The sequence below is a fragment of the Lonchura striata genome, chromosome 5 (genome assembly GCF_046129695.1).
Source record: "Lonchura striata isolate bLonStr1 chromosome 5, bLonStr1.mat, whole genome shotgun sequence".
Taxonomy (NCBI): domain Eukaryota; kingdom Metazoa; phylum Chordata; class Aves; order Passeriformes; family Estrildidae; genus Lonchura; species Lonchura striata.
In genome coordinates this window covers 23,681,563-23,705,731 of record NC_134607.1, presented here as the reverse complement: position 1 = coordinate 23,705,731, position 24,169 = coordinate 23,681,563, and the positions used below count along the sequence as shown (strand labels likewise).

General features: G+C 43.4%; 1 protein-coding gene across 2 annotated transcripts in view; it reads left to right on the top strand.

Annotated features, from left to right (window-relative positions):
• Positions 1-24,169, top strand: part of TMEM184B (transmembrane protein 184B) — a 30,905-nt gene that overhangs the window by 2,642 nt on the left and 4,094 nt on the right. Inside the window, exons 2-9 of one of the 2 annotated variants that reach the window (XM_021554079.3) lie at positions 10,027-10,287; positions 12,574-12,739; positions 16,558-16,648; positions 17,179-17,254; positions 20,388-20,479; positions 20,766-20,935; positions 22,878-23,072; positions 23,959-23,982. In XM_021554079.3, coding sequence (XP_021409754.1) covers positions 10,027-10,287; positions 12,574-12,739; positions 16,558-16,648; positions 17,179-17,254; positions 20,388-20,479; positions 20,766-20,935; positions 22,878-23,072; positions 23,959-23,982 — 1,075 coding nt within the window. The remainder of the gene's footprint in view (positions 1-10,026; positions 10,288-12,573; positions 12,740-16,557; positions 16,649-17,178; positions 17,255-20,387; positions 20,480-20,765; positions 20,936-22,877; positions 23,073-23,958; positions 23,983-24,169) is intronic. The other variant, XM_021554080.2, reaches the window with a different exon arrangement.

The window sequence follows — 24,169 nt, the reverse complement described above, 5'->3', positions numbered from 1 at the left end:
TTGAAGTAAAACACGAAGTTTCAAATCAGACTTTTTGATTCTGAAGTGCCATTGCTATGACTCATTTTCTCAATGTTTCCAGCCTAAAATTGAGGAAACCAAGGAAAGCAGCAGTGAATGTACAGGTTGGTCTGTCTGCAGTATGAAGAGGATAGCACAACCTCAGAGAGAAATTGCATTTAACCTTTGTACAGTTGAGTTTTCTAGCACATGCCTGCTGCTGGCTGCCCGTGTAACAAAGCAGCTGGGTGTTATTGAACAGCCCTGGCTGGGGGCAGAAGCTCTTCTCTGCTTTAGAGTTTGTGATTGATTGTGCTTGTCAAGGCCCTGGAAATTTGAGGTGCTGAAGAGAATAGCACTGGGTTGGAGTTTTGTGTGCTGGCTTGCCCAGCTGTTCTCTTGGAGTGCTGTGTCTGTTGTGTGCTGCTCTCACTTCTTCCCAGACTCACTGGGGTTTGCTTTCTTGTGGTTTCCTGTCAAAACATCACACCCCACCAGAACGCCTGGGACTCCGAAAGCAGTTTGACACTGTGATAAGATGGATTGAAACAGCTAAAACAACTGTAAAATATTACAGTGCTTGAACTGAAAACACCCTTGTAGTAAGGGATTTGGGGTATTTTTTTTCTTCTTTTTCCCCTCCCCCATTTTTTTCTGGGTGATTTTTTTTTTTTTTTAACTTTTTAATTTTTTCCGTGTATGGACTACTTCTGGGGAGGACAGGTGGACTTGTTTTCAGAGCAGCAATTCTCCAGGGAAGTTTTGGAAGTGAAATTCTGCCACATAAAGCTGTGAGTTGCAATCACCCTCCAGGAGTCTCACCACAGAGTCTCTCTCTTCTAAGAAGAGGTGAGGGCTGGAGTACTTGCTCATAGCCAGGTTCTCTCTTTAAAAATCAGGTCAACCTCCATGGGGTTTTTTGTTTCTGATGGTGTAAGTAACATGTGTGGGAAGGCAACAGGGCAAGCTGTGTCCAGGTAAAATACAGTGTGTAGGCAAGCTGTTCAGGAACCGTGCTGTACCTGGGTTTGACCAGGTCTATATAGCCCCCAAGGGGCATAATTCACAGGAACCTGGAAGGGGAAATAACTGACATTCGACCTTCAGTATTAACCCATACAGTACCTGAATATTTGTCTCCCCACCCTCAAGTCTGACTCTGTATTGGAAGGATGGGAATGTGCTAATATTATCTTACAGTCACAGTGCCTGGGAGTCTGATGATACTGAGAGGATCAGCTATTCGAGGATGTTGTATAACGAAGAGTGACCAAGAGCATAGGGAGTTGGTGTCACAGCCTCACATATTTTGTGTCTATCCCCGGAGTATCCATCTCTGCCTGGGTATTTTGTACATGTGGCCCCCGATTAACTTGCTAGTAAAAAAAAAAAATCCTTCTGATTCAGCAAAGGAAATGACTGCAACATGTTATGTAGTGCAGCAGTGAGGCTTCAAGAAGGAGATGAGATAATACCTTAAAAGCTGACCTTGCTGACCCAGTGTTCCCTCCTTAGGCTGCAGAACATGACATGGATGCTGCTGGGGGAGCCTGCAGCTGCCTGGTTATCTCCAACACAGATATAGCCTCAGCAGCGGTAATGTAGCTGTGTTTCTGTCCAGGTTACTTGAAATGAACATAGACAAGTCAGTCACCTCAAGAGGCAGGTTAGAAGTCAGCGAATTTCTCTTTATGGCTCATCATATTTTGTCTCTTCCTTGCGTGTTTCGTTATGAAAGACTGGTTAGTGGTGGGTGAAGCTATTTGCAGCTATTTGTCCTGTCAGCTGGGAGTGACTTCTCTCCTTCTCCAAACTCTCCTGACTTACAGACTTCCTTTCCCCCCTCCCAATGACTTGGTGATGGCACTGATTTTACAAGAGGCTTAAGTCAAAAGTCATTCATACAAATTGTCAAGTAACTTCATGCCACTGCATAATTTAATGTCAGAGGATCTGGAAACATTTAGTTGAAGCTTTGTCCTTTTTTTAAGCATGTACCCTCTCAGGTTGATGCTTGGTGTGATTTTTTTCTGTAGGCTGCTGATGGCTTTTGGAATAAAGAGACTCTAATGAGTCTAGGAATACAAAGGTCCTAATTCGACTTTCAGAACTTTGCCTCTGTAGTATTTTTATTTTTCCTGATGAAGTAGCAGGGCAGGAGAAAAGTGTGGAGGGGCTAATGTTAGATAGGAGCAATGAATTTAGAAGTTAATGGTTTTGAGGAATTAGGGAAGGGTGTTTGTATCCTATGTCCAGAGGTTTAGAGGGGAAAAAAAAAAAAAAAAAAGAGCAACAAATTTCATACAAACACAAGCCAATCAGTTGTTACTGCAGCAATAACAAAATGACTTTTATAGTGAATGTGGCCTTGCATGCTTTGTTGAGAATCACCAATTTTACTCCTGCAGTGTTCATCACTGCTACATGTCTGCATCAGAGAATGATTGCTGGGGAAATCAGATGTGCCATTGCCCTCATATGCACCACTGCACAGTTGCCTAGACCTGTGATGTCTGGGGTCTTTCAGCTCATTTGCTTGCTAAATTGAAGAATGGATTGGATAGATTCTATGTGTCATCTTCTGGGTGGAAAAGTATACTCTAATGTATTAGAAAAATTCTTTTTTGTGTGACTGCTACAAGTTCAATAATTTTCCATGTTGCTGTAGAGTCTGAGTTCTGATTCTTCTTAAAGAAACTGTATACCCTGTGGTAACTTTAAAACTGTTGTCTACCCTCTCTTGGCTCTCAGTGGTGAGAAACAATGAATGCAGGTGGTGGTGGAGTAAGTTCTGATTTGACTTTGTTCTTGAGAGTTTGGAAAATGAAATACAAACAGCCTCTGTCATGTGAGACACAACTGTTTACAACACATCCTTTTTTCTTCTTGCCTCTTTCTCCTCTGCCAGTTGCAGAATATCTTTACACTCTTTCTGTGTTTCTCCCCTGGGAGCAGAGGGCTTGCCTGGTTTGTGTGGAGTTGGGCTGTTGAGAGGATGGGAAAGGGATGCAGTGCATGGCCCAAGTGTGTTTCATCCTGTTCTCAAAGGAGAGACGGTTGGGGAAAAATCCCTTCTCCTCCTCTCCCTCCCCTTCTCTCTTTTTCCTGTCCTTCTAAAAAAGGGACTGGATGTTAGATATTGACCTATCACAATGTGGGTCAGTCTACAAAAAAAAAAAAAAAAAAAAAAAGAGGAGGAGGATGGGGGGAGGAGGGCTGTGCAAATACAGTGAGACAACAGAAATTAATAGAGCAGAACAAAACTCTGGAAAGAAGAGTGCATGGCTCAGGGTAAAAGGGTTTTGTTGTTGATTCTGAGTTTTTTAATGGGTGCATGGGGAGGGGAAGCTTCTCTTAGGGTGACTATAGGCTAGCAAAATGGGTGGGGGCTGTATGAGCTGCAAGTGCAGAAGGTTTTTGTGTTATTCTCAGAATTTAGTTTCCCTAAAATGAGGTACATAGGGTGTAACCTTGTTGAAGGTTAAATTGTTCGTGTGTACAGTGCAGTCTTATGCGTATGTAGGCATCAGATCATCTCTTGAGTATGGCTTAGTGGGTGTGTACTTTGCCATGTGGCTTGGTCTGCCTTAGGTGCCTGACTCCTCTACCTTCTGCTTCTGAGCTGATGGCTACCTGCTCCACTCCTGCTGACCCTACTGGTCTTCTGTCCCAGTGACACTTTCCCCTTGTTCCACTGACTGTACCGACAGCTGTGAAATTGTGACTGGGGCATCTCTTCAGGCTGCTCACTCCTCTAAGGAAATAACACTGAGAAGAACTACATTTGGATCTGCACTTGTTGTGCAGACAGACAAGCACGTTAAGCTGACATGGGGTGCAGCAGCTGCAGATGCAAGCACTGTGTGTGTTTGTGAGTCTGGTGAGTGCCTGTCTTGTGACTGAGCACAGCGTTGCTCATGTGTGTTCAGAGTTACCCATGTGTGTCTGTGTGGCAGGTGTGTCTTGTGGGGTGACTTTCACAGACTTGAACTTAAGAAAGCTTTGCCCAGCATGAGCAGTAAAATGTAAATGAATTGTACTACTTAAAATTGCATGCCAGGTCACATACTTAACTCTGATTGTTTTGGGAGTGCTGCTGGAGACCTTAAAAATGCACTGTTGGGACCTTTTCATGTCTCATAGCCAAGTAAACTAGATGCCACCCCAGAGAGCAAAAGCAGCTTAAGAAGTAATAAACGTAAAAGCATTTGATTTTTCCTGGATTGGTATCACTGATTTCAGTTGTGCCAGTGAGTCTCTTACTGTGTAGTGCTATTTTGTCCTATCTACTGCTCCTTTTCCTCTCTTTTGCCATTTCAGCTGGTGATGCCATCCCTTTGGTTGTTGAAAACACCTTAGATTAATTATTTATCATATATACCTAGGACAATAGAAAGAGCTGCTCCCAGTTGGCAATTCTAGGCATTGATATAATTAAAATGGTCTAAAATAAATATTGAACCATTTTGTCTTGTGATCCTTGTAAGTCTAGGGCACATTGTCAAAAACGTTAAGCTGCTGCTTTCACTAGTATAGCACTCTTGCTTGTGTAATAATAAATGCAGAACATTCAGGCTCTGATTTATCTACTGCATGACACTTCTGTATTGGCCTTTTTGGATCCAGAATAAAGATAATTTAATGGAGAATCTCTTGAAGAAATAGGAGTTTGAGGGGAATGGAAATGCTTTTGTGGTATTTTAACAAAGTTCTGTATGGTGGATATTTAAAGCACTGTAAGCATGGAGTAGGTTTTAAGGAAGAACATTGTCTTGTCTCAGCTCTCCAGGAGAACCTTGCAGCCAGGTTGTGTGTGCTTTTTTTGGTTTGTGTCTTGTACAGCAGAAAGAGGCTTAGCTATTAAGACTCTTTCATGGGATAGCTTTGTGTATCATTCTTTGCTCACTCAGCAGTTTAGAAATTAAATACTTTCAGCCTTGGATGAGATGATCTCTTTTAAAAACACAGATTGTGTTTGCAGTTGGGAGTGAACACCTTCCGAGTCCTTTCATTTGGGGTTCTTTTCCTGTTGGCACTGAGGTAGGTCTTGCTCAGAGCAGGCAAACACCTCCTCCTTTACTAGATTGTGGTTGAATATTCAGATGTACCCCATGGAACTGAAGGACTATGCCTCCTCTTACACCACTTTTGTTGCATCAGAAGTGAGGTTTTCATATTTATGTTTGTTTATGTAGAAATAGCTCCTCCTCAGTGGTAACGTTTCCCATGCCTTTATGCAAGCCAAAAATGAAGTTTTTTGCTTTCACTTTCGCCACATCCTGTCTGTTTTGAGTTTATTTTCAGCAGAAGCTGCCATGTTAATGTTGGAGATGGGAGATCTCTGTTTCCAAAAGATACAGGACTGGCAATCTGCTCTTGATGCAGAATTAGTTTGCTGGTTTTTCTGTGGATGCAGGCCATGTAGACACATCCCTGCGACTTTACATCTGTGTGGTGTCATTAAGAGAACTGGTCCCCATGCCATTTGGAGCTTCTTCTCTATCAAGATTATTTGTAACAGTGTTCTGCATCTCTGGGTTTTTATCAGGATAGTTATCTCGATAGAAATAGCACAGGCTTTGTTTTATTTTCTTTTTCCTTCCTTGCATTGAGAGTCCCCCCAGTACTCCTGAAGTGTTTTCAGAAGATGTGTTAGGTAAGTGTAAGAGGTACTAGTTTGGTGTTTAAGCTAATGCCCTGGCAGTGCAATGCCTTGTCTTGTTCTAACATACATAACTCGTAATGACATCTGGGCAGGAATAGGTGACAGCTTGTAGGGGATGGGGGTGTGATCCCTGCCTTCCATGTTGGGAAGTGGTTCTGTATAGACCTCAGCACTGCCAGAAACTCCTCTAACCCGTGTAGAAGAACGATACTAGCTCTGATCCAAATTTCTCGTGGCCATCCTGGAATACACGTAACCTGCATCCAAAAGTCCTGTGTGTTTCTGTAGATGTACTTTTATGTGTGCTTGTTTCCAGTTAGCAAAGTTTGGTGCTTTTCCTGTGTCTCTGTTGTGGTCCTGTTATGTTGCAGGTTACCTCCGGGGGGAGCAAGGTAGTCATTTGGAGATGGGGAAAGCACCAAGAGTGAAATTTAGAAGTGTTGAAATATTTTCCTTTGACATGTTTAGGAGAGCTCTCCAGAGAGGGAGAATAAGTGTGCGAGGAACTTTACTCTTCCTTGAACTGAAAGCAATGATGAAACAGGTGGGCAGAGAAAACAGGATATGGCAGAAGAGTAAGAAATGCTTCAACATTTATTATACATTACATTGGTTTGTATTGCATTGGCAATTTGAGTTTCCAAATGCCCCTAATTTGACATATGGTAATGTAAAATGCTTTCCTCGTGGTTTGGTACCTTGCAGTGCTGGGAACTGTATGGACAGAGAACAAAAAGATGGTTGTCCCAGGGAGCTTAAAATGCACAAGAAACAACAGAGAAATACAGCCAGCTGGGAGGAGCACCAGGAAAGAGATCACAGCCAGGAGGTGATAGAGGTGAATAGAGAATAGCTTTATGGCTGTTGGAAAGTACCTTTTTACCCAGTCATGACAGTAAGCAGGAAAGTGTATTGTGGCACTTGCTTGGGCTGTGATGGAGGTGGGTGTCCAAGAAATAAATGTCAAAACATATTCACAGTGTCAGCTAAGAAGGAAGCTGCTGATACCAATGTACTGGATCTGTAGTTCATCAAGGCAGTATTTTTGTTGTGACAATTTTCCCAGCACTATCTTTTCTGAGCATTTCTGGGCTTGTGTCCTGTTGCACAGTGGGAAGAGACATCTCAGAAGCAAGGCCTGTTGAGACAAGTTGCCACAGCCCACCTTCACAATGCTGTTTTTAAAAAGGCAGAAGAGGAGCTAGCAGACTGAGCTGGTGGTAGTGAATGAGCTGAAATCCACTTTCCTAGTTAAGGCTCCAGTCATCTGTGCCATTACCTGTTTCTTAAGTATAGACTGGAATTGCTCTTAGAGCTTCAGCTTCTTGCATACACTAGAATTTCATAACAACAGCCTTGTGCACTACTTATATCTGTCACTGTAGCTTTGATGTGTGGGACTTGAGAAGATTAGAAAGGGTAATTTGTAAAGTTTATGTTATTCTTGCGGATTTTGGAGATTCCTTTGTGTTTCACTAGCAAGGAGAATGAACTGCAAACTGATGTATAGAATCAATAAAAGGTGTCAAGGAAATAAAATGCTGTCCTCAGGGGTAATCCTGCATGTTCATGGGTGAGGTGGTTTGGAGTTTGGGTAGGGTATGTAAACCCTGTTTTGTAAGAGAGTTTGTATATTTTCTTTTAGAACACATTGGTGGAAAAAGTTATTAATTTCAATGACAGTGTGATTTGGAGGGGATTAGGTGAGGAATGATGTACAATCCTCTAATTAATGTCTGTTGATGTACAATCACGAGGGGGCAGTGTTAAGATTACATACACAACTTCAATTTATGACTGACCTTGCTTATGAATACATAACCCCTGTAATGACAAAATGCTTGTTGATCACTTTTTGCTGATTTCACTTATTTTAAAATGAGTGCAAAGACACACTCTGAAAGAAAGAATTCCCTTTCAGATCCTCAGATCCTCTCTTGATGTTACTGCTGCTGCCTTTGGGTCTCTGCTGCTGATGTGGCTCGATTAGCTGGAGTGTGGAGGTCCCGGTCCTGTTTCTCCTGGCATGTGTGGTCTGCTGCACAGATCCTCTCCCCCATGAACTTTTGGAAGGGCTTAACAGCTTTCTGTCCTGCATAGCTCACAAAGTGCACTGGGATGTGCAGGACTGCAGCTGGCTGGACTTTATTTAGAGCTAGGTTAACCACAGGTGCATCTGCTCTGATTTCATTTTAGATGTGCCCTTCTTGAGCTTTGTGGAAGCACTCTCAGCACTGTGCATATTCAGTTACTTCAGAAGTTACTTGGGTAGAAATCCCTTTCTTTTAAAAGCAATAAAAGCCTTGTTGACTTGTGACATCTCCACCCAGCCTCCATCTCTCCAAATTTTTAGATACAGTACAGATGATGAAATGTGTGTGTGTGTGTGTGTATGCTTAGAAAATCAAAACTTAAGTTACATTTCCTGTACTGATCGGGACTGGAAAGGAATTATCCTACTGTACATGCAGTTATGGAAAGCTGTAACTCAGAGCAGGGAAATATTGGAAAAAAGAAAGAAAAGCCAAGTTTGAGGATTAGTTTGTAAATTAAAGCACACACTCATGCAGCTTCGCCTATAATAAGATATGCTTAAACAAACCTGGGTATTTCCCAGGACTTTTCTTTTTCCCTCATGGAAGAAAGCAGAAAGGAGGGGGAGTGTGACATAAGGTAACATCAGACTGCTGCACACCAGTGATACGAGTGTATGTTTTGGAAAAGTCTGTGCTAAAGGGGCCATTTTTGTGCCTTAGTGTGCATGTGGAAAGGACTTGCTACTGGCACTCTGCTTTTGTTGGGTACCTGTTCCCTAGTTTGTGCTGTGACTTCAGGTGGAACAGGGCTGGGGCAGTTCCTCTGTGAACATATATTCTCTTTTGTGTTCTGTAACAGCCTGTCAGTAGATGACAAATGTGTCCTTCCTTGGTGCAGCTGTAAACTCTGGTGGTGCATCATTGGCCTTTCTAAAGCCCTTTCCATCCACTGATCATAAAGACCTGTGTAAGAGCAGTGACTTGAGCTTTTATGGAATTGTTCTTTTGAAGAATATTAGGAGGTTATCAGAAGAAGGCAATATCATGCTGTTCCCTTTGATAGGCACATCAGAAGCAGTTCTCCTAATGGATAGAACCAATGGCTGCCTGCTTGTGATTTTGGTTTAAGTGGATTATCTTCCTACAACCCAGAGGTCACACTAGAGTCTGCTTATGACCAAATTGAAAATAATAGCTACTTTAGATCTTAGACCTTCAAGAATTTGTTCCATTGAAAGAACATAGCTTTTTAGCCAGGAAATGGCCAAGGGTCATGCTGTTTTGAAATCTTGCATATTCTTGTGTTTGGTATGTGTTTTTATCTGTCAGCTGGCTTCTAAAAGCCAGTTAGGTTAAATTCACATCATATAGAAAACAATGCTAAGTTAGTAACATTAATAACAGGCTGGCTAAATGTATTATGTCAAACAAATTTTGATAAAAGCATGACTTTCATGCTGTTCACACTGTCAAAGTGAGAAGAGCTTTCAGTGCATATCCTTCAATGCTTTGGGCTGAGTATGGTTTTCAGCATGGCTGTAGGAGAGGTGGGCATTGCTGGCTGGAGGAATTAGAATATTCTTCCCTCTGCTCCCTTTCTGCGCAGGAACGCTGTGGCACATGTTCTTGTTGCTTGTTACTGCTTGGCAGGCTAACCATGACACTAGGAAATAGCAGAATAGCCTGTACCCTTATGGAGAATAGAGATGCTAACTTAGGTGTGCCTGTTGTCTTCCAGTAGGAATGGTTTAGATACTTCCTTCTGATCTTTTTACAAGGGTGTGTAGTGATGGGACTAAGGGAAATGGCTTTAAACTGAGAGTAGGTTAAATTAGATATTAGGAAGAAATTCTTTGCTGTGAGAGAGGTGAGACAGTGGCACAGGTTGCCCAGAGGACTTAGGGATGCTTCATCCTTCGAAGTGTTCAGGGTCAGGTTTGTCTCTTGAGCAACCTGGTGGAAGGAGCCCCAGGCCCATAGCACAGGGCTTGGAACTAGATGGTCTTTAAGGTCCTTTCCAACCCAAACCATTCTATGATTCTGTGATCTCTGGTGAATGCTATATTCATCTTATACATTTTTATTGTAGAAGGATGGTGATGATGGCAGTGGCCAGATTTCATGACCTCTGGGTGGTTGTCAGAGGTTCTTGAGTACCACATGATCTGTTACATCACAAGGGGTGGCAGTGTCAGACTTGCCCAGGTCCTGTTCACAAAATATGCGAGCAGCCTGGTGGAAGGCATGTGAGCGATGCAAAATTCTATTACATTCCTGACTCCTTTCAGCTGTGTTCACTTGCTTTGTGGTTCTCTTCCCTGACAGGTCTTGGCCCGTGGGCAGCTCTTTAGCAATCCCAACTGGAACCTCACACCAAAAGGCACCATGATTATGATGACTGATGTCACTGCAGCCCCCAGATTGGGGTCAGCTGCCACCACTCCAGCCGTGGCTCCTAACTTCTCCTGGATGCCAGAGGATGGCAGCCCCACAGCTGTGGAGCAGCCAATATTCCTCATGACCACTGCTGCTCAGGCTATCTCAGGTTTCTTTGTATGGACAGCTTTGCTCATCACCTGCCATCAGGTAAAACCCTGTCACTTGTACTTCTCATCCTTTCCTTTTCCTCACATGAAGAAGAGACCATTTCCAGAGTGTGAATGGAGGGGAAGCACACTCTTTAAAACTAGCAGGTGTAAAACATTTAGCCATCTCTTGAAGGTTTGCAGAAAGGTGTGTTATCTTAGGTCATCCTTTCACAGGACTTTAGCTGAATATTGCCATTTTTTAAATTGTGTCAGCTGTTAGCTAAAAGATCCTAGTCACCTGTTGTTTGACATTCCTCCTTTGATCTCCTGTGCCAGTGGATTCCACAGGCTGAGCTCTGCTGCGGAAAGGAGTAGCAGGAAATGTTTAATTTTATTTTTTCCTCCTCCCCTCTCTCTGAGGCAGGTGTCCTGGGAGCCTGAATAAGCTAAACCCTGCATCCTGTTCTGTACCTCTCTTTCATGCAGTTGTCATATGAACTGAAAAATACAGTGGGGAAACACAAGCCCTGTTATTTGTCAACCCCTGTTTTTTACCTGTTGGATTGTAGATTCCAGAGTGATGACTAGAATGTAGAAAAGTACAGCCTATTGTTGGAGTACAGGGGCTAGTGAAGGTAAAAAATGGATTAGTAACAGATGAATAAGAGTAACACCTGCAGTTTCACCAGCTTGGGTGACAATTACAAGTGCCATAGATCCTCCTGTCAAATTGATCACCTGCTGAGGGTAGGAGGAAATTTTCCTCTGCTTATAACATTGCACAGTTAGGCATTAATGCCCTTCTCTGAAGAAACCCATGGAGGTCAGTGCCAGGGAGACCTATTGATTGAAATGCGCTGTTGTCCTCTTACATGGCAGCAGGTCCTGTGCTCTCCTAGGCACATGGATCACAGGGCTCTTTTGACATCCCAAGGGCAAAACTTGGAGTCATCTGAACTCTGGTGTCAGCTGTCTGTGCTGGATGAGATGTGTCACTGGGATTGTCGCAAGGCAAAAATATCTCTAAGGTTTGTTAGCTTATTTTCAACCTGTTCTCCTCAGGAAATGAGCTTTTTGTGAGCGTCTCATGGGTTAAGAAGAGCAATTGGAAGTATTTTTGAGCACTTCATAGCGAAAGGAAACAAGTATTTTTGAGCCCTTCAGTCAGTTTTGGCCAGGGAGGAACAAATAACAGACAGCTTGGGAGACACAAGCCCCTCTCCCTTACATGGGATTGTTAGTGTATGTTTTTTCAGTCTCTGGAGAATCCTCACAGCACCCCAAAATGCAGGGTGAAGCTTCAAACAAATGCTTGGACCTCTTCAGGCAGCAGAATCAGTCAGTGGTGAGGCACATATGTAATCAGCTGGTTGTTACTAATTCCAGTAGCTGGGACAGCAGTTCAATGAGAATTGCTGTACAGAGGCCTTGCCTCTCCTGACTTTGTGGTCAAGAGAGTATACCTACAAATTGTGCTGAAGCTCTGCCCTGTGTTATTAGGGCATTGCTGAGGGTGTGCTCATCTTCAGGGTGTGCTTGTGGTCAGTACCTTTTTGGGGAGGTGGGTATTCTGTAAAAAAGCATCTTAGGCCTGGGATTTAATGATGGTTAAGGAACTGTGAGTGGTGGGAGAGGGGAGGGTGGGGATGCTGTACTCCCCCCAGCCAGTGACTTACAGAGATTGGCATGTGTGCAGTCAGACAGAACAAACTGTGTGGTTCCTTTGAGCACACTGCATGAGCTCAGTGCTCCCTTGATGGCTGACCCTTTGTGGCTGTGCTATCACTCATGTGCAGAATTTTTGAGCAGATGGGCTGTGGCTTACCAGCTTTGGGATGTGCTGTAAAGGGCTCTCTTAGGTTGTTTCAAGAGAAAGTCTCAAAAAGCATCCAAAACAGCCAAAAGAGTGAGTGTTCACAAAAAGTGTGTGCTTAAGTGTGTACACCTTCCCTTTTCAGAGAAAAATGGTGTTATGAATCTTAGGTACTCAAAAGAGGATAGCAGGAATGTAGAACTGATGACTGGGAGAAAAGGTGTGAACAAAAAGAATGTGGGCAACGTGATGTCAAAATAAATCAGTTCCCTATAAGAAACTAGATTAGAAATGCCTTCATTTTCTCTTCCCTCTCCTTCCCCCTGTCTGCAAACCAAGGGTTGCTATATCAATGCCATATGATAACAGTGATTTATCTTTTCTTTTATGTTCATCACCTTGAGGCTGCTGGAGGCAATCAAGAGGTGATTTACTGAGATTGTTTTTCCTGGCCCAATTGACTCTCCTGTTCTGCTTTCTCCTCTCTGCTCCATATACCGCTGATCCTGGTCTCCCCTCTCCGTCTCTCAGATCTACATGCATCTCCGCTGCTACAGCTGCCCAAATGAACAGCGCTACATCGTTCGGATCCTCTTCATTGTGCCCATTTATGCCTTTGACTCATGGCTCAGTCTCCTGTTCTTCACCAATGACCAGTACTATGTTTACTTTGGCACAGTGCGGGACTGCTATGAAGGTAAGGAGGGGTCAGACAGAAAATGGGGAGGGTGGGAAATCTCTGCCCTAAGAGAATTTTATTTCTGGTTGAGAGCTGCATTTCTGGAGAGAGCATCGCTGTCGCCTGCTGAATGGTGTGCCCAGCTGGATGACCATGGCTTCCTTAGTGACTGAAAATCATAGAATGGTAGGATGGTTTGTCTCAGGATGGACTGTTAAAGATCATCTAGTGCAGCACCCGTGCCATGGTCTGGGACATCTTTCACTAGATGAAGTTGCTCAAAGCCCTGTCCAACTTGACTCTCTCCCTCACTGGCCTCTGAGCATGAGCCTTCCCTCCAGGGTTCTGTAGAGACTAAATTTATGGTTTTCTGCGGTCCTTTTCTTCAGGAAGGTAAAAGATTTTGGTGAAGCCAAAAAATCTGATGGTATCTGGGTGTTAGAAAGTGATGTATTGCTTAGCTCCTGTCTCTTTTAACAGCATTTAGCAGCCAAGCCACTTGCTTTGTCCTGTGTTCCTGGTGCAGCTTATTAGCAGTGTATTCTGGTCCCATCCTGTGGCTACTTGTGTACTTGCACAGGGTATCACAGTGGCCAAGTGCTGGGGCTGGTGAAGTGTAAAGTGCTTTGGAGTCCTGTAGAAGAGAAGGTGCCATGTTCAGGATGAGCACCTGCTTGGTTTTGGTTATCTGCTGCCGTGATGTAATACCACTAGCACTGTATATGAGGGAATGGTTACTTTCCTGTAAATGCTATTGTAACTTCCCTCCTAGTCTCATCCTGTAAGAAGCCTCTACTCACTCAGTAGGAGGTACTGCACTCTAGCAGTGTCTTTTTGAGGACAATTTATCACCATACCCTTATTAAATCCTAAGTCATTGCTGCAGTTGCTTTGCTGAGGTCTGCAATGCAGACAGTTGCCCCTGGCCATGTGAACAAGTTAATCAGCTGAAGAGACCAGCAGGCCTTCCTTCACATCCACAACAATGTACTGGATGTAGCAGCAGATGGCAAATGCGCACACACGATGCAAGAAAGCATCTTTGTTTGGGGCCTGGGTTTTTTTCTTTCTCCACCCTGTACATTTGTATAGGTCTAGCAGGAAGCCTGCTGCTCTCCTGGCAACAGCCACTATCCCTCTGCCTCCCTTGCTCTGGGAGTTTGCAAGCATTTGAGCATCTGATCAGGAGGCTGCCGGTGCTCTGGAGTTCACCTCGGCATGTTGGCCTGTGTGAGAAAACTACAAGTGGAGGTGAAGATACCTTTGGAAAGCAGATTCTCTCCCTCACTTTTTCTGGGCATTACTTCAAAACAGCCTTTTTGTCTCTTGCCATCCACTTTTATATTTTGGAAGTGTTTTATATTGCAAAGTGGGCTATTGGGGAATGGTGGAAGAAGACCTTACTAATAAATTTTGAAAGCTGTCTTAAGCCATTTACGGAGTGTATTTTGTAGTGTGTGTTAGGAGGAGTCTGTTCTGGTTTTGCTCTTTCATGTGACTGCTTCTGTACAAACCAGGGTGTCAGAAACACTGACACAAGTAGGGTTTGTTTGGGGGGTTTTTTGTTATGTTGGTATCATTAGTACCATCTGATGGATGTGGATCATGAATGGGAGAAGAGTTCTTTGCTAGTGTGATAAGTTTTGCTAGTTAGCACTTACTTTGGGGATGAATGGGCAGATATTTCTCTGTTTTGTTTTGTTTTCTTCCTCTGATGTTGTCTTTTCCCTAGTGCTTGGTGAAGCACTAGGGAAAATACCGGCAGCAGGTATTGTAGTGACCACATCAGAGGGCAGGGGTCACTGGAGGACAATAGGAAAAGCTTAGCTTTTCTTCCTCTGGGTGCTGTCAATTAAGTTGCAGGAAAATTGAAGGCAAAAAGAGTTACCACAGTTATTTAAATAATTTTTCCACGGTTGGTGTTTTCTGTCCTAATTAAAGCTTTGGCAAAATTATTACTGTGTGAACTTCATTCAGTAGTAAGGATTACAGATAGAATAACAATATCCCAATTGCATACTTAGAAGCATGTATACCACTGGCTTTTATGTGCCATAGCAGTCTTGCCAGCTAGACATGGCTACAAGCCATAAGTACAGTGTTTTGAGACTATAAGTGTTTTGGGGACCATGGAGTAAATTTTTGCCAGGGCATAGTTTAGATGCTTATAGAAGAATTTGTCTGACTTTGGAAGATCATTCATGTGGAAAGATTGACCTCAGGTCTAATTGATACGCGATAATAACTTCACAACCAAGGGTTGTAAAGTAGGTAGGTATTTTATTCAGCGCTGGACACAGGGGGAGCAGAACCTTTTCAAATCCTGTGTAACCCAGCTTCTTCAATGCCTGATTTATTCACAAAAGTCATGCATATTCTATAGCGCCTATACATTTATCCCCGCCTATTCTCCACATGGTATGGAAATTAGCTGCCATTGCGTAGTTTGTTCTTTTATTGAGTCAGTGGTCTCAAAAATGAGGCTGGGTCTGATAGGACAAAGCTTCCATAGTCTTCCTCACTATAGAACTTTTGAATTCGGATGTCTTTGCGTGCGCAGTCACCTTTTTTCTTTGCATTTTTAGCAAGCTCAGTAATCTTCATCAGAGGCTCTCCTTCTTTTTGCTGGCTCAGCATAATTTTAATGGGTAACAGATTTTCTTCAGAGGGTCCCCATACTGGTAGAATAATGTATACCATATTTTAATGTATCCATTGCCTAAATCATTCTAAATTCCCTATTAACCCTTAAATCCCCTGTTTCATAATTACTGGCTACTTAGGGAGATCAGCTTATCAGTGTTGTACATTGTTAAGTTTCTGTTCTTATTTTAAAGTTCCTTGAGTCTGCTGTTTCTATAAAGTTATCTGGGGCAAAAAACAGGATTTGGGTGTTGACATTCCAGGGAATGTTCAGATACAGGTGATAGGATATAATGTTGCAAGAAGGGTCATCTAGTCTGTCATTTTGCCCCAGGGCTGTCTGTGTCAAATGCAGAAGTATAGTCCTTGCCCTAAAAAATCTTTCAACTTCAAGGGTCCAACAGCAATTATAACAAGTCAAGAGAGTGGCATACACTCTCATGGGTGTATGCAGGCTCACTTCATGCAAATTTAAGTGAGTTTGGATCCCATGAAAAGGAGATACATCTGTAGTTATAAGGAACTGAAATAGGGTAGAGTGTTAGTGGTCAGTCTTTTTGTCATCTGTAACAGGTTTGTGGGGAAGATGGAAAAGAAGTGGCCTAAGGAGAAGTTTATTCAGCACACAAGAAATGTCATCTTTTTTGAGAAAATGAAGCACAGAGCTTGTTTTGCAAAAGTCCCCACAAGACATGAAAACAGAGTTCCACTGATTGTTATAAGCTGTCTGTTTCTCCAACTCTTATGTCTATAGTTGGGTTACCTGGTAGAGACAAACTGTGCTCATCGGCTAAAAGGTTACACACAGAAGATAACATATGGCTGATGGATCAGAGATACCTTTTCCAGATTATTTAGTACCAGTGTAATGTCCTGAAATAATGCACAGGAACCCTATAAAGAATGTCATCTTACAAATGCCAAATAAAAGAGACTGACCACAGTTTTAAATGGTTCTGTGACCCTTTTGGCATGAGTCATGGAACTGGCCTGGGACCTTGGCCAAACTCTCATTCAGATAGTGTTGTGAGTGCTGAGGTAGGATGATACATGCAGTGAAAATCTGGAGTGCTTTGAAGAGAAAGGTGCTGCATAAGCAGTCCCTGCTAATGTTTGGTCTAATGCCTGTCCTCTTGGTCCTTGCACCTGTTTTGAAGTTGGTTGTCATTTTACTGTGATTGATGTCGTTGCAGCCTTTGTAATATACAACTTTCTCAGCCTCTGCTATGAGTACTTGGGAGGGGAGAGCTCCATCATGTCTGAGATCAGAGGGAAACCAATTGAGTGAGTATTTATTGTGCTTACAGCATGACGCTGTCCTCCTTCTATGCCCATCTACTATTTCTCTATCCCTGTCCTGAAAAACTGTGTCAGGTGGCAAATGTCTGCTGGAACTGGGCAGTGTGAATGATGATGATTTACCAGTACCTTACTCTGAGACAGATCAGGCTGATCACATTCTCTTAGGCAAGCTGGACTGATTCACAGTTTTTCTGGACATCTGCCTATTCCTTTGTTTATTTTCTTACTCCCTTCTCCTCCTTTAAATATTTTCTGTCTTCAGTTGATTCTGTGTGTCTCCTCTAGGATCTATTATTTCTCCCCATGCTGCTCAGTGACAAGAAAAAAAAAATTTCAGTGTATAGTCAAGATGTTGTTTTAGACACATGTCTAGAAGAGGGTATGGCCGTAACTGCAGTCATTGTTGGAGAAAGCACCAGTCCAGCAACTTTGCTACAGAGAGGTAGATAAAGATTTGCACAGTTGTCCAAGTCTTGCTTGTGAACTCTGTCATCTTGTGTTGGTTCTTTCAGGTCTAGCTGCGTGTACGGGACTTGCTGCCTGTGGGGAAAGACCTATTCAATTGGATTCCTGAGATTCTGCAAACAGGTATGGGCTGGGGCATTCTGCAGAAATCAAGTGTGTGAGGGTGGCAGTGGTGCCTTTTGTTGCTGAATTTCTAAGATCTTTGTGGGCGGAGGGGCTCTAATAGCATTTTGAGAGGCCTGCGGACTTCTGAGAAGAGGAGGTGTTTCAGGGTTGGCTTGTTTGTTAAGAATTATTTAAATATGTTAAGAATGATTTTAACATTTTCTATTCAACCCCACATCAGGAAGGCCTTAGTTTAAGACACAAGTTATCTCCTGGAACAGATGATAATCCTAGGAAGAAACTCTTTACATTTCTGGATGACAGAGATCCCAGCTCTAAGAAATTGATGTCTGTTGTGTTGCAGACACCCCACAGTTGTGTAACAGCCTCCTGAATTCCCAGTGCTGCTGTTGTGGTTTGGAACTGAGGAGGGGTGGAGGTTAAGCATGACACATTGGTTTGTAGGAGGAACCAAGTATTGCTCACCATGTGTGTCTGTCTGTGCTGAACTGGGTATGTCGAGGGTGGGTGAATGGGGGAGGCCTAAACTTCTATACAGCCCTTGTCTGCTCATTGCAGGTCAGTCACCTCTGGCTGTCATGAAACAGCAGGTGAATTTCAAGGCTTTGCTCACTTGCTGAAATGAACACAGGAGGTTTCTGTGGAGGCAGTGTGAAGCAGGTCTGGTTCTTTGAAAGGACTCAGGTCACTGTAATTTCAGTCAGCAGATCTAGATATCTGCCCTGGCTTCTCCTGAACATCATGGACCATCTTCTGTATTTTAGCAATATGCAGAAACATCAAAAGTGCAGTGCAGTCCCATGGTAATATCCAGTGTTAAGCTGTGGTGCACAAGTGGCCATTTTCAAGGGACCATTTATTTTGTATGTCTGTTCTATTTGTCCCTGACCCATATTTTGTCCTTACAGATTTTCTGTTTTCTTGTGTCATACTTTTATAGTCTGAACCCACTATGTTGCTTCAGCTTTTTCCCATAGGTTTCATCTGGACACCCTTTGGTTGATTGACTGCATTACCTATTCTTACTGCTCCTAATGTTAATTTTTATCTTTTAAATATATTCTAAGCAGATGTAACACCCATGAAAGTGAATGAATGCTGGAGAAATAATTTCCCTTAGACTTCTTGCTTCTCATGTCCCACAGTCTCTTGCAGTCACTACCTGGGTTGCACATGTCTGTGTTTGGAAAGCTTGTTCACAACAATGAAGACTAGAAGCACACCTTGGGGAATGGGGAAGGTGTATTTTTTTTCTGCTGGCCTCCACAAATCCCAGCTTGTTTGGTAACTCTGTCTTTGGTAGATATTTTTCTTTCCTTTTGCTGGTATCTGGTAGCAATTTTTTTTACTCATGCCTGGCCTTTGCTAACTGTTAAATCTGCACTCCTGTTGTGGAGGCTATGAGGGAGGTGTATTGCAAGGAGGTGATTAAATACTTCCATCCTTCTTGGCTGGAACTTAAATATTGTCTTGGTGAGAAATTGTTGATGCCAAGGTTCACTTTCTGGTACTTCTAGACTTCCAGGATTTTTGGAGAAGACTTTCCAAAGCAAATTCCTGGGAAGGCTGGTGTGAAAGGGCAAGAGAACAAATGTCAGTGCAGACCTGTGCAGTATCCACCATGGTGATGATCAGGAAGAGGAATGTGCTGAAAGGAACATCTTGCCCTTTTTAGCCCTGTTCTCAGTATCTCCAGCACTTCTTTTGCCTCCCATCACCACCTGCCCATTTTCTGCTCTTTCTGGTCCCTTTTAACCTGAAGGAATCTGTGTGTATAAATCTTTTTTCTCACCACCTTCACACTGTCCCCCCCACAACTTTTCTCAGGCCTGTTGTGGGTCAGTCAGTCTGCCTGTGATGCCTGTGGACCTCCAGCAGTGTGGTGGCATGCGGCTGCCTGTGGTGTGAAATATGAACAGCTTGTTTCCTTAAAGATGTCTTGATCAAGATTCTTTGCTGGGCCTCTGTCTGGTGACCCTCTCGCATGGGTCACACACTATCCATGTGCTTCCCATATGCTATAGCATCTTCTAGGGAAGCACCTAAAAATAGTACATGGTGGTTTGAATTGCAGGGAAATGGTTAAAATGTCCCCAGATCAGAAGGAGGGGAAGCTCAGAGGATGGAGTTGTTTACCAATTAGCTTGACCTTTTCCAGTTCACATATTTAAAGTGACTCACTAACTGGCATGTGCTGGGGTTTTTAATCTCCTTGAAGTCTTATGACCACTAACAAATTGCATCGTATCCAAAGCAATTATTACTGTTTGGTTTTACCTTCTTGCCGTACATAGCCCTCCCCACATGCACACAGGTCAGCACCTACCCAGGCTCTTCCAGCCTCCTTCAGGGAGGGTCACATCTCTTCAGGGAGACATTTTTAGGGCCATAAGTCTTTCCTTTTTTTAGGACTTTGAAGTTCAGCATCTGCAGAAAGTTAAGGAATGCAGTGGCTTTGAGAGAACACTGAGTCCCAATAGGAGCAGTAGTTTATACAGGCAGAATGGATATAGCTGATCCCAAGTGCCACGGAATCTTTGGGGGAGATTCAGTAAAGGTCATGTAAAGGATAGCTATTAACTTGTGTGTGGCAACACACATTGTTGTGTTTACAAAATGCCTGAATATTGTGGCAGTTGTCAGAAGCTCCTCTTCGAACAGCAGGGTTCCTCTCTGATCCATGGGACTTTTTTGCCTGACTTTGTGACAGCTATGGACTGGGGTTTGCTTTCCTTCCTGTGTTAAACTTGCTGTGTCTGTGCCATAGCACAGTGTGAGATTTTTTTTGTTTTTCATACTGTTACAGTGCATAAGTGTGCTGCAGCACAGCCTGTGAAAAGCAGCTCTGGAAGAGTGGGGCTGACAGCTTCTCAGAACAACCCTACAGAGAGGTTTTCCCATTTTGGACAAGCAAATGGCACATGTACATTTTCTGAAGCCCCTTCATCTTCTTTTGGGTGCTACAGTCCTCAAGCACAATCAATTAGCAAGTGGCAGGGTCAGATATCTTGTTGGGGCTGGATTGTGTTGCCTTGCTGAGTGGTCCCAGTGGACATTCCATCGTGATGCTGTTGGCAGCTTGTCCTCTTGTACCACCTGCCTCCTCATTCCTCCCCTCTTATTCCTGTAGGCTACCCTGCAGTTCTGTGTGGTGAAGCCCCTCATGGCGATCAGCACAGTCATCCTTCAGGCCTTTGGCAAGTACCAGGATGGTGACTTTGAGTAAGTTTTTTTATTTAGCATGCAAGATTTGTCTGTCCTTTCTCTGCCTGCTTTGCTTATTGTTCATGTGTGTGCTGGGAAGAGATGGGACTACATGGGTTAATGTGCATGAGAAAAGAAGGCAGAGGTAGCCCTCTATTACTTTCATATTTTTTCTATCTTGGTTTGGGGGTGGGAATGGGACAGGGAGGCAGGAAAGAAATGGACTTTTGGAACTTCCCATTGACAGTACCAAGGGGAAAACATGCTGAAGTTTCAGACATTCATATATATCTTCTCTTTTCAGTGTAACCAGTGGCTACCTCTATGTGACGATCATCTACAACATCTCTGTCAGCCTGGCACTGTATGCCCTCTTCCTTTTCTACTTTGCCACACGTGAGCTGCTCAGTCCCTATAGCCCAGTCCTCAAGTTCTTCATGGTGAAGTCTGTCATCTTTCTGTCCTTCTGGCAAGGTGAGCTGCTTTTCCCTTCCCTTGGAAGACACAGAGAGCTCTCTGCAGGGGCTCAGACACAAGAGCAGATGTTGATTAATAGACAAAATGTCTTTCTGTATTCTATTTGGTTTATAGTCATTCATTGCTTTTCTCTGGGAAAGCTGTTTTGCTCGGTTTAATTTTTGTTTATATGCTCCTGAATCCTTATTATCCCTGTGTGTATGTGTGCACAAGAACATGTATTTGGCAAAATCAGGTGATAGGGTAAAGAGTTCTCTGCATTCCTGAAACAATCATAAAGCACAAGCTGCCAACATTTTATCTGCATGCTGCCATTTTATTGATTAAACCGACACATATAAAAAGTTTCAGTCCTTTTTTTAGTGCTCTATAAATAAAATTTTAATGGTATGTCTGTGGTGTATGTGAAGGAGCAAGCTAGCTGGATGCAGTGTGTACTGCCACAGAACCACTGCTGGGAGAAGGACACTCAGAATTCATACACATGAAGCAGAGGTACAGTCGGAAAGTTGAAATTCCACCTAAGCTTAGTGCTTCTGACTAATTGGCTCTGAGCATTTCCCTGTTCAATGCCCTACTTAGGTTTACCAAGTTGCACTTCAAAGACTAATTGATTAGGAACTTAGGTGGAATTCAGGCTGTTGGAGTATAGCCCATCCTCCCTGTTTACAGACAAACTAGTAAGCTGTCTGGTTTATCATCTTGAGGCATCTGGTCACACTGTCTTCTCTGAAATTCTTCAGCCACTAAGCTGTGGACAGGGAGAAACCTCTTACAGTGGTTTGTCAAAAACACTAATATACTTAAATTAAAAGTTCTGTTACTTCAGTTTTTGTTCTAGCTGGTGCAAGTGCTGATGTTGCAAAATATGGAATATGTCAAATTTTTCTTAAGAAAGGATGTTCTTTGGTGTTTGATCGTTGTGTGCTTTCAAGTCTAATCAACATGAAAAGAGGTTTAATCTGTGAAACAGGAGCTAACAAACAAGCTCCAAGTGATGTCCAGGTGTGTTAGAAAGATGAATTTCTTGACACTAGAACTGCCTTGTTAAGGTTTAGGGATCAACGTTTTTCAGTGACCCCAGGGAAGGGTGACAAAGTTTGGGAAGAGGGACATACCACAGATAGTGGACACGAAGAATGCAGAATTTACAAGCCACAAAGACATTTGGCAGAACCCCCAAGGTAAGGAAGAAACTAATAAAGACAGCTCAGCAACTGTGCTGAATCAGCTCCAACAGAGTAAAAGGTAATTCTGGCAGGGGGAGATCATAGCCACTGACCCAAGAAACCACCAGCTCGAAAGGAGAGGGAGGTTGAGCATGCAGGCTAATTAGCATGAGCAGGGAGAGGTTCGTTAACTGATAGAAGACATAATACTAATTAAAAAGAGAATTAGGTAAGTTTAGCCAAGGAACATTAGTGGCTTTGTTTGGAAAAATGTATAAATAGCAAAAAGCTTTGGTAGTCATCATGCTGGCTTTGTGGATTTGCCAGCCAGCAACCCTGTCTATGCAGATCTGTAAATAAGCCAAATACCTTGACTCTTTGTGTGGATTGGCCTCTTGCACACTGTGTGAAAGAACCTATTTTGGGACAACACTGAGATCACAGGATTGCTTACAGAAATATCTGACTCCTCTTACCCTTTTGGACTTGACTAAGTCCTACAGCAGTTAGTTACACAGTTTATGTGTTATTTGAGGATAGAAGAGGATCAGTGTTTGAACATTCTTTGCCTAAATGTATTTGTCTAATTTTATTTTTCCTTTCTCTGTTGTACAAGTGATCATAGGTGCATGTTTGTAGCCCACTCTGTAGATCCTGTGGTGAGTGGGCTACTGTCTGGGACATACAGCACAAACAGCTATTTCCATTCTTTGCAGTTACTGCGAGACCATGTTTTCTGTATATTTACATGAACTTATTACTTTGTTTAGGGATGCTGTTGGCTATCTTGGAAAAGTGTGGTGCCATCCCCAAAATTCACTCTGCTAATGTGTCTGTGGGTGAAGGCACAGTAGCTGCTGGCTATCAAGACTTCATCATTTGTGTGGAGATGTTCTTTGCAGCCATTGCCCTGCGCCATGCCTTCACATACAAGGTGTATGTGGACAAGAGAATTGATGCCCAAGGTAGGACGCATGCCAGTGCATATGGCTTGTCTCTTTGGTAGTAAGACTGGGTGGAGACTGGTCCCTCAGGCAGCCAGCACGCTGATATGACTCCCAACCAGATAGCTTGGAAAACACCACATCCCCTCCTATGAACAGATTTATTGTGCAACAGCCCTCCAGGGCAGAAACCTTGCCTGAATTGCACTGTTCCTTTTTCAGTTCCCCACTATGCCACCCACGACAACTTGTTGCAGACCTGAGGGCTGTAAGATGTTGCATTGTTTCGGTAGAATGGGTTTGTCCTTCTTCCTGTCTCCCCAAAGGGGAACTCCATTGCTCCAGATTGTGTAACAGACTGAAGGCAGGAGGGACAGGGCCTAAGCCAGGCTCTGTTTTGACTCTGGCTTAGGAAGATGAGGCTGTGCTTTGGCAATATGTTTGTCACGGAGGACGAGGATCTTCCTGTAATGACTTTGTGAGGGCTGGGTGGCTATAAGGAAGATTCTTACTTTGGGGAAGAGGAAGATGGATGTTGTCTTGGGGAAAAGGGGCTTTTGTGCCTGGTGTGGAAAACACTAGTCTATGCAGTGTTTTCCAAATAAAGGGATTCCTTCATCCTGGGGGAGATCTGTGCCAAGGAGCTGGAACACAGCAACCCTTGGGCAGTGTCAGTGGAGGTGACTCCTCCATCCCAGCCAGCCCCAGAGGTTTTGGAAGAACAGTGGTTGCAGTGGGGGGGAGATGAGATCTATGGGTGATGAAAGGGTAAACTACAGGTCAGTACAGTGGGGAATGTTTCTGCAGTGGGCCTTGTTCAGTTCTTGTTATTTCCTCTTTCTCTGTCTGTCTTTCTCTCTTCTTCCTTTTATCTCTCCCTTGCTTTGGCCACTGGTCCCTGATGCAGCTGTTCCATCATACGGGCCATACGGTAGGTACAGCATGCTTTGTGTGTTTGTCTCAGTTGGTATTTAGCTGGGATTCTGTTATCTCCTGATTCCCAGCCTTCCTACAACCTGCCCTGTCCCTTGTTCCCCTTTCCTTGCAAGTCTGTGACTCCACTGCCTCATACAGCTGCTTTAGGGTTGTCTGGATTACAAGTAGTAAAACAGCTGTGT